Consider the following 8,796-nt stretch of genomic DNA (forward strand, 5'->3'; position numbering starts at 1 on the left):
GTGAGCCCGGGGGGCGGCGGGGGCCGGGCAGGGACCCCGGGGGGGGCGATGGGGCCGGGCAGGGGACAGCGGAGTCCCGGCAGGGACCCCCGGGGGCGGCGAGGTCTGGGCAGGGTCCTTCGGGCACAGCAGGGCCGGGCAGGGTCCCCAGCGGATGGCAGGGGCGTCTCCCCGCTCCTCCCCCGGCCCGCCACAGCCACGACCCTGCTCTGCTGCCCCCTCCCAGGTCCGGCACATCCTGTGTGAGAAGCACAGCAAAGCCATGGAGGCCATGGAGAAGCTGAAGTCCGGGCTGCGGTTCAGTGAGGTTGCCTCACAGTACAGCGAGGACAAGGCCCGGCAAGGGGTAGGTGCTGTGTCCTTAGGGGAGGGGAGCGTGGGCAGGCGGGGGACAGTGGCTTTCAGGGGAACCTGGTCTGCTGCTGGCCACCACAGCTGATGGAGACTGCTGCTGGGGAGTCCGTCCTAGGTGCCTTCAAAAAGCTTGTTTCAGTGGCTTCCAGCACAGCACCCACAGCGTTCCCGGAGGGGTGGGCAAACACTGGTGCAGGGAGATTCTCAAAATTTAACCCTGATGGTTCCTTTTTCCAGGGAGACCTGGGCTGGATGACCAGAGGCTCCATGGTGGGACCTTTCCAGGATGCAGCATTCGCCTTGCCTGTGAGCAGTATGGACAAGCCCGTGTATACAGACCCTCCTGTCAAAACAAAGTTCGGGTACCACATTATCATGGTGGAAGGCAGAAAATAAAAGATGAATGACCATTACCTTATTGACTGCTTGAATCCCGAGAGCTTCCCAGACACCTTGACCCTGGAGCAAGTGGGTGATACGCAGCGGCATGGCTTGGAGGCAGCTGGCTGTCCCTGCCGTCGGGGCAGGACACAGATCCCAGCTGGCAGAGAACAGGGCCCTGCTTAGAGAGAGGTAAAGCATTCCCTGGGAAAATGAGAGATTTTGGCAGTTGTTGAAATCTGCTCTGTCTGGCAGCCAGCCCCCTGCTTTTGCTGTTGTGGAGACAATGATGTGTCCCCCTGATACGGTGCTCAGGCTGTTACCTGCAAATGTTAATGATGCAGAAAGGGAAAGAGGGGTTCCCCAGGGCCTCGCTCTTTATCCCCATCCCTGCCGTGAGGATACAAACAGCTCCTGTGCTGCAGCTTCTGCTCCAGAGCTCAGACTGGGAATGGGAGGATGGTCCCTTTGGTGGAGGGTGGGTGACACCACAGCTCAAGCTCAAGGTCACTGCCCCAGGCAAGCAGCTTGTTCTTGTGGTTTCCCAGCAGAGGTGAGGGTCAGGCCGGGCTGGAGGTGCCCTGGTGGGAAGGGGAGCTGGGGAAAGGAGTCCTCCTGAGTATGAAGTTACCCATCCCTAAAGCTACATCTTATCCACTCAAAAAATTGTGTAACTTAAGCTTGAATGAGAGAAAAGCCACTAAATGCTTGTTGCTTCCTGCATTCCCTGCTGCTGTGTGCAGTGCATGTCTCGAGCCTGGCGGGCTGTGCCTCGTCCTGCGGGTACAGCTCCCTGAAGGACAGCCCCGTGTCCTAGCAGTGAGCACCCCAGCCCTCAGAGCAGGCACGGCTCCAGCCCCAGATCCCGGCTCTGTTTGCAGGCCAGCGGCACGCGGTGCCGGAGCGCTCCGAGACGGGGAGGAAACGCCAAAGAGAACAAAAGGCCTTTCCTAAGATCACCTACAAGAGGTGAGACCGAAACCAGGTCTTTCTCCTCCCTCCCTTCTTGGGGTGTTTGTTTTGTCAAGAGAATGGAAGGCTCAGAGGCACCAACAAATGATTGCAAAGCTCTAGTTCATTAATATTTTGTTATGAAAGGCAGACAGGCCTTTCTGCAGTATGAGAGCAGATGTGGCCTCATTTAAGGGATGCTCTATTAATAAACCACTTGTTTCCAGGCTACCAGAGCTTTGTTCTACCTATTAGCACATTGGCACATCTCCTGTTCCAGCAGGATCATTCTTTGTGTTTGTCGTGTCCCCTAGTACAAAGAGTTCAAATCCAGCAGAGCAGTTTCCTCTCCCAAAGCACAGCAAGGTGTGACAGTGTCCCTTGCTGTCAGGCTGCAAGACAGAGGGCAAATTTGGTAGGCACCAAACATGCACGTGGCATGGAGAAGCACCAAAATTCACTGCCATGTGGTCACAAGGAAGGACTGTACAGGAGATGGTGATGGTGGTGACCATACCCAGGCCGTGTTGATCCCAGGGAGGTGGCAGAGAGGCGAGGCAGAGCAGGGCTAAACAGCAGTTCTGATTTTAACCTTGGTTCTGAACTGCAGACCTGCTTCATTGCACTGACAGTGCCAGAGAGAAATAGTTAATGTACCCCAGCTCAGCTGCACGTGGGATGAGGGTGGGAGGACACTTCCTCACCAGAGGAAAAGCAGCTCAAAGCTTTAAAACTAATATTTCCCCCTCCTGCTGCCTTTGGGCAAGAACAGGCTTTGGACTGTGCTACTGAATGGGGTTGTGTGGCAACATCTGGGTAATGGGGGGGGATAGAGAGGGAGAGTTCTGTGAGAAGCTGCTAGAACCTTCCCCTGTGTCTGACAGACCTAGTGCCAGCCAGGTCCAAGAGGGTCCCACCGCTGGCCAAGGCTAAGGCCAAGCCCAGCCATGACAGTGATAGTGCCTCTGGAGTAGTATCTTTAAGAAGAGGGGGGATAAAAAAACTGCAACGGAAACTGTAGCAGGAGAGAGGAGTGATAATACCCGAGAGCAACAGCTCTGCAGACACCAAGGTCAGTGAAGGAGGAGGGGGAGGAGGTGCTCCAGGCACCAGAGCAGAAACTCCCTGCAGCCCTGATCCTGTGGGACGCCCGAGACAACGTGTGATGCACTGACCACAACCCCATCCCTGTCCCCCTGCACTGCCTGCGAGGAGAAGGCAGAGAAAATCAGGGGTGAAGTTGAACACGTGAAGAAGGTAGGGGTGGGGGGAAGGTGTTTTAGGATTAAGTTTTTATTTCTCAGTATCATCCTCTGGCTTGATTGGCAATAAATTAATTTTTGCCCAGGACTGTAATTGCTGAGTGATCCCTCCCTGTCCTCGACCCAGGAGCCTCTTGGTGTATTTTCTCTCCCCTGTGCAGCTGAGGAGGTGGGTGATGGAGCAGCTTGGGTGGGCATTAGGCGTGCAGCCGGGGTCAACCCACCACAACTGCTCTGAGGGAAATAAAGGGGTGGGGGAGGGTGGGCAACAAGGTCAGAGTAGAGACTCCTCCAGTGATAGCAAAAGCTTTGAGGTGTGCAGCCCCTTGCAGCAATCAAGGTCTAATTGCTGTTCCAGTCCTTCTGCAGCCCCCCACCTGCACACCCCTGTGCAGCAACCCCAGCCTGGCAGGGATGGGGGCAGAGGGGTTCCTGCAGTGCCGCAGTCGGTGTTGGACCCAGCCCCAGGCAGGTGGTTTGGCCTCCAGTGCTTGGAGGAGCTACAGCCCTTTGGCTTTTTTCCCTCCTCCACAGCAAATGCATTCTCAGACCAGCCTAACCCCAGGCTGCAGTAGTTCTGTTCTCTCCCTTGCACCCGCAGCCAGCTCGCCCTGATGGTGGGTGCCATTCAGCAGCCACAGCAGCTCATTTCAAGGCAAGGCGGGAGGAACTACAGCAGCTTGAGCTCAGACTGCACGAAGCTGCCCTGGAACTGCACCCTCATCATCCTCTCAGGGGAGAGGCAGCGACAGAGTGCGATGAGCAGGAAGGTGACGCCAGGGCTGTAAGCTTGGAAAGGGGTTAGATATAAAGAAGACTATTTTATTAACAAATCAGACCAGAACACCAACTGTTTTCATTTTTGTGAACCAAGTCAACGGTGAGGTCCCCTCCCCAGCACCTGAGAATTAGATTCTCAGATGTTTCCTCACGCAGGAGGAGATGTGGAGTTTGCTCAGTCCCCCTGGAAGCAGCGTGTATCGCAGCCGTCAGCCCTAGGCTGGTCCAAAAAGTGACAGTGACATAGTTCAGACAAACATTGAATGAGGAAAAATAAGACACTACTTAATACAGGCACACACAGCTTATTTCTGGGCTAGCTGTCTGTACAAGTTTAAGGTCATAAGCATAACTTCAGGATCTCCATTTTTTATGTCAAGAGCTTGCAGGAAGCAGTTCAATGCCTCCTGGAGCTTTCCAGCATCCTTAAGTTTCTTCCCGCTGTCCACCAAGGAATTGTAATCACCCGCGGCAGGAGAGGAACCCTGAGCTACCTCTTTGTCAGAGACACTTTCCTGGGTGAAGCAGTCTACTTGCTCACCTGACTGAAGCTCAGCATCACCAGCAGACTCCTCCTGAGATGACTCTGTCTCATCTGCTTCAGACTGCTCAGAGGCCATGCTCTCCACGTGGAAAGATTCTTCAGCTGTATCAAGCGTTTCTCCAGCAGGTTCTTCTTCAGGCTCAGCAGACTCCCCGCTACACTCCTCAGCTTCTTCTTCCACAAGGTCATCTTGTTCCTCATCGCTGTCTTCATCATCTTCTTCATCAGTGGTTCCCATGATTTCTCCAATATCCTCAACCTCATCTACCACCTTGTAGATCAGAGATCGCCTGGAAGCGGTAGACCCTTTACCATTGTTAGTCAGCTGGGGAGAAAAACCAGTCATTGCTACTCTTCTCTCACCCTTCGGAGTGGATGTACTCATTCCTTCCAGAAACTGCTGCAGAGGGCTGGTCAGGGGAGAGGACCTTTTGTCAGACTGGTTTTGCTCCATGATCATAACAGAATGGTCTTCATCCTCGCTGTCTGAAACTATTCTTCTTGGGTTTTTCTTTCTACTGGAAGCAAAGACACCGCTGTTTTCCTCTGATGCTTCACTCTCTTGCAGGAGGAGAAGAGGCTTTTCAGCTGCGTGGCAGGGTTCTCCACAGTCACCCTGCTCACTTACCCAAGCTTTTGTTGGAGACTTACAAAAGCTTTCTGCTTCTAGTTGGAAGCCTTCCTTTTCTGGGTGCTCCAGTGATCTTTCCCTATTTGAGGCATCTTGACATCCATCCTCAGACTCTTCCAAGACCAGATTGAAGTCAACTTGGTCCTGGGGAGAAAGCACAGACGTATCCTCAAAGTTGGCTTCCAGCACGTGAGATTTCTGGTGCCTACCATGGAATTCTGGCGTAACATTTGATAAATTTGGCACCGCAGCAGCCAATGATAGCTCAGGAATGTCATTCTCTGTTCCCAAGGCAGTACGTGGGTCAGGCACCTGATCTGACATTTCTGCATCTCTTAATCTTTTGGGCTTGTCAGCCATACCAGACTCATTAAAGGAGTGCCAATGATGCCTAGAGAGGCCATTCCCTGCCTCAGTCCCAGTGTCTGAATTTACAGGGGAGCACTGTTTCTGTTCAAGACTCTCGCTTTCTTTGTGGGGTGGATGAAGTCCAGGTGAGGATGGTATAATGCTCGATTCAAGATTTTGCTTAGATTCTTCTGTATTGGACTGTTTCACTGTATTGCTGGTGTTGAGCTGCTCTGTATCCATACAGGACACATTTTGTTCCAATTTCTCTTCATCCAAGTCACCAATGGTCAGACTTGTCATTTTGGAGCTGACATTAAGAATCTGGGCCTCCCTGTCCTCTGTAAGATCAATAACTTGGTCATTTTCACTTTTATCGGCTACTGGTGGCGAATCAAAGCGAGCCATGTTGTTCAGCCCTGGAGACAACTTCTTTGGCTGGGAAACCCATTCAGGTGGCCTTTGCAACGTCTCTTCACAAGCGTTTCTGATCCCCCCCATCCTCTGGTCTCTGAGCTGAGACTCCAACTGAACCAGCTCGTGGGCTTTCTGTACCCTCTGCTGGATGTACCGATGGGCTTCTTCACTCTCCACCTGCTCCTCGTGAGCCATCTCCCTCGTATGTATCAAGTCATGATCAGAAATGCCAAACATTTCCAGAGAGTGCAGATAGGCGATGTGTTCGTCCAGCTGCAGGTCTGTCTTTCTCTGGGTGGCGTGCAGAGACTGCAGCTGGAGCTGCGTTGCAGATGTTCGAGTGTCTTCTAATGTGAAAAGCTCTCTTAGTTCCTGTTTGGAGAAATACCTAAACGGGTTCTTCTTGTCACCGGTGCTCTGTCTTATTAACGAATCCTTAAATATTTGTCGCCTGTATATTTTCTCTTCCACTGTACCGCAGGTGACCAGTCTATAAATTACTACGTTCTCTTTTTGCCCAATTCTATAAGCTCTGTCTACAGCCTGGGCGTCTGTGGCTGGATTCCAGCTGGGGTCGAAGATCACCACTCGGCTGGCTGCTGTTAGGGTTAAACCAACGCCACCAACCTGGGTAGTGAGCAGGAAGACAGAGTAGTGCTTGTTGCTCTGGAAGGCGTTAACGCGCTTCTCCCGCTCCGTCAGGTGGGTCACCGTCCCGTCGATACGCATGATCTTGAACTGTCTGCGGGACAAGACGTGCTCGATGATATCCAGCATCTTCCTCGACTGCGAGAACACCAGGGTTTGGTGTCCCTCCTCTCTCAGTCTTTCTAGAAGTCCTATAAGGAACGTCATTTTCCCAGACTCCTGAATTAGAGTCTCATCAGAGAGATGATCTATTTTATTAGCGCCTGGAAGCGGATCTGCGTCACTCCCGCGGTCCTCCTCAGAGTACTCCTGTTCTTCCAGGCCCAGCTGGACACAGGCTCTTGCAGACAGAATCCTGGGGTGGTCACACAGCTTCTTCAAGACAGTCAGCTCAGCCAGAGGTGACCGGGTTGTCAGCAGCACCTCTTTCACGTGGTCCAGGGAGAGAAAGTTCCTGTAGATTTCTTCCTGCACTGGCGCCAAGTACACCCACACAACAAAGTCATTTTTCCTGGTAAGAGATGGCATGACAGGAGCACGATTCTCACTTGGATCCTCAGGAAGGGGAGCATCTGGTTTGCCAGGTTTGTTTTTGATATCCTCTTTGGTTCTTCTGAGGAAGTAGGGCTTTATGATTGTCATTAGATTCTCAGATATCTTTAGCCCCAGTGCTTTCTCGCCTAGAGTTGCGTCCTTCTCCCTTGCCCTAGTAATAGGGTTCTCATATTCCATTCTGAAAGTTTTGGCCGTTCCCAGGAGCGTGCCCTGGCAGGCGAAGTCGAACAAGGACCACATCTCCCGCAGGTTGTTCTGCACCGGGGTGCCCGTCAGGAGGAGGCGATGCTTTGCAGGAATGGCGTGTACGCTCTTGGTCGTTTTGGTAGACGGGCTCTTGATTTTATGCGCTTCGTCAAGAATGATGTAGTCCCAGACGAACTCCTGCTCGTTGCTGCTGGCGAGCTGCTTCCAGTTGTTGATGAGCATCTGGTAGGTGGTGATGACGACGCCGTTCCTCCTCTGCACCTTCTCCAGGTTCCTGGTGCGCTCCGTCTTGCTGGTGCCGTAGAACTCCTTGACACGCACACCGGGGGTCCAGCGGGCGAATTCGGCCAGCCAGGTGCTGACCAGGGTGGTGGGCACCACCAGCAGGACGTGCCGCAGGAGCTCGCCGTCGAACATGCCTGAGAGGAAGGCGATGACCTGCACCGTCTTGCCCAGGCCCATGTCGTCGGCCAGGATGCCGCCGGGCCTGCCCTCCCGGTGCAGGCGGTAGAGGAAGGCGACGCCTTCGCGCTGGTGCTGGAAGAGCTTCTCGTGCACCTCCCCGTAGAGCAGCAGGCCGCTGCCGCAGACGTTCACGAAGCCTTCCTCCTCCGCCTCATCCTCCTCCGCCGCCGCTGCCGCCAGCGCCTCCGCCACCCGCTGGATGCGGCCCTGCAGCTTCTCGCTGGGGCGGATGGCGGCCGCCTGCCGGAACAGCCGCAGGGCCTCCTCCAGCTCCCCATCGCCCGCCGCGGCCTTGGCGTCGCTCACCAGCCTGCGGGAATCACCGTCAGCACCGAGACCGCCCGGTGCCCCCGCCGCCCCGGCCCTCCCTCGGGCCCGCCCACGCCACCCCACCCCACCCCGTCCCGTCCCCGTCCCTGTCCCTGTCCCTGTCCCCGTCCCCGTCCCCGTCCCTCACCGCCGGTACCGCTCCTCCTCTTCCTCCCCGCCCGGCCCCGCCATGGCTCCCGCGCTGCCGCCGTGCGCTTCAAACCACGGCCCTTCCCGTCCTGCCTCGCGCGCATGCAAATGAAAGCCGCCCGCAGCCAATCAGCGCCGGGAGAGGGCGTGGCCACGCTGCCGGTGGCAGCGGGGGGACGCAGAAGGGCCCGGCCCCAGGGGACCGGTACCGCCTCACCCCGGGGAGGGGGCCCCTGCCCACAGCCCGGCGGACCCTCCCGGGTGCGCCCCCGGTTCCCCAGATCCCCGCCCCGCCGGTGCAGCCCCGCCCCGGGCACACCCCTCCCTCGCCGAGCGCGGGTCGCTCCGCCGGCCGGCAGGGGGCGCTGGTGCCGCTCTGCCCCGCGCCGGCGGCCTCGGCGCCAAGTCGCCGGGAGACCGAGGCGCCGCGATGGAGCCGCCCGCCGCGGCCTGCGGCCTCCTCGTATCCACCGGGACCTGCCCGGGGCCGGGGAGGGGCGGGAGGGGCCGGTGGGGAGGAGGGCAGTCGGCGGCGGCCGTTTCCTTAGCTACGGCGCAGAGCGTTGCGGGCACGGAGGTGCGGGCCGGGCGGCGGGAGCCCTGTGTGCTCAGCCTGGGCCGCCGGAGCGGCCGTTACGGGTGAGTACCGGGCCGCAGCCGGGGCGGAGGGCCGCGTCTGGCCGGGGGGGAGCCGGGGCGGCTCAGGGCCGAGTTACCCTCAGCGGCCGGACCGGAGGAGGCGCTGCCGGTCGCGCCGGTGCCGGGCCGCGGGGGCTCGGAGGGAGCGGGGGCCC

General features: G+C 56.8%; 3 protein-coding genes across 6 annotated transcripts in view; 2 read left to right on the plus strand and 1 right to left on the minus strand.

Moving 5' to 3' along the window:
• Positions 1–154: 154 nt before the first annotated feature.
• PIN4 (peptidylprolyl cis/trans isomerase, NIMA-interacting 4) lies at positions 155–772 on the plus strand. Its single transcript, XM_014955983.1, has 2 exons — positions 155–346; positions 592–772. The coding sequence occupies exons 1-2, from the start codon at positions 155–157 to the stop codon at positions 748–750; spliced, it is 351 nt and encodes a 116-aa protein (XP_014811469.1). The 3' UTR covers positions 751–772.
• A 2,977-nt stretch (positions 773–3,749) lies between these two features.
• On the minus strand, positions 3,750–8,067 carry ERCC6L (excision repair cross-complementation group 6 like). Its single transcript, XM_014955959.1, has 2 exons — positions 8,001–8,067; positions 3,750–7,853 (listed from the first exon to the last, which is right to left on the minus strand). The coding sequence occupies exons 1-2, from the start codon at positions 8,042–8,044 to the stop codon at positions 4,034–4,036; spliced, it is 3,864 nt and encodes a 1,287-aa protein (XP_014811445.1). The 5' UTR covers positions 8,045–8,067; the 3' UTR covers positions 3,750–4,033.
• A 312-nt stretch (positions 8,068–8,379) lies between these two features.
• Positions 8,380–8,796, plus strand: part of OCRL (oculocerebrorenal syndrome of Lowe) — a 20,371-nt gene continuing 19,954 nt past the window's right edge. For 3 of the 4 annotated variants that reach the window (XM_014956041.1, XM_014956043.1, XM_014956042.1), the window contains exons 1-2: positions 8,380–8,465; positions 8,562–8,641. In XM_014956041.1, coding sequence (XP_014811527.1) covers positions 8,433–8,465; positions 8,562–8,641 — 113 coding nt within the window. In that variant the 5' untranslated portion in view covers positions 8,380–8,432. Of the gene's footprint in view, positions 8,642–8,796 lie in introns of all 4 variants that reach the window. The other variant, XM_014956040.1, reaches the window with a different exon arrangement.

This window comes from Calidris pugnax, unplaced genomic scaffold (genome assembly GCF_001431845.1).
Source record: "Calidris pugnax isolate Ruff unplaced genomic scaffold, ASM143184v1 scaffold281, whole genome shotgun sequence".
NCBI lineage: Eukaryota > Metazoa > Chordata > Aves > Charadriiformes > Scolopacidae > Calidris > Calidris pugnax.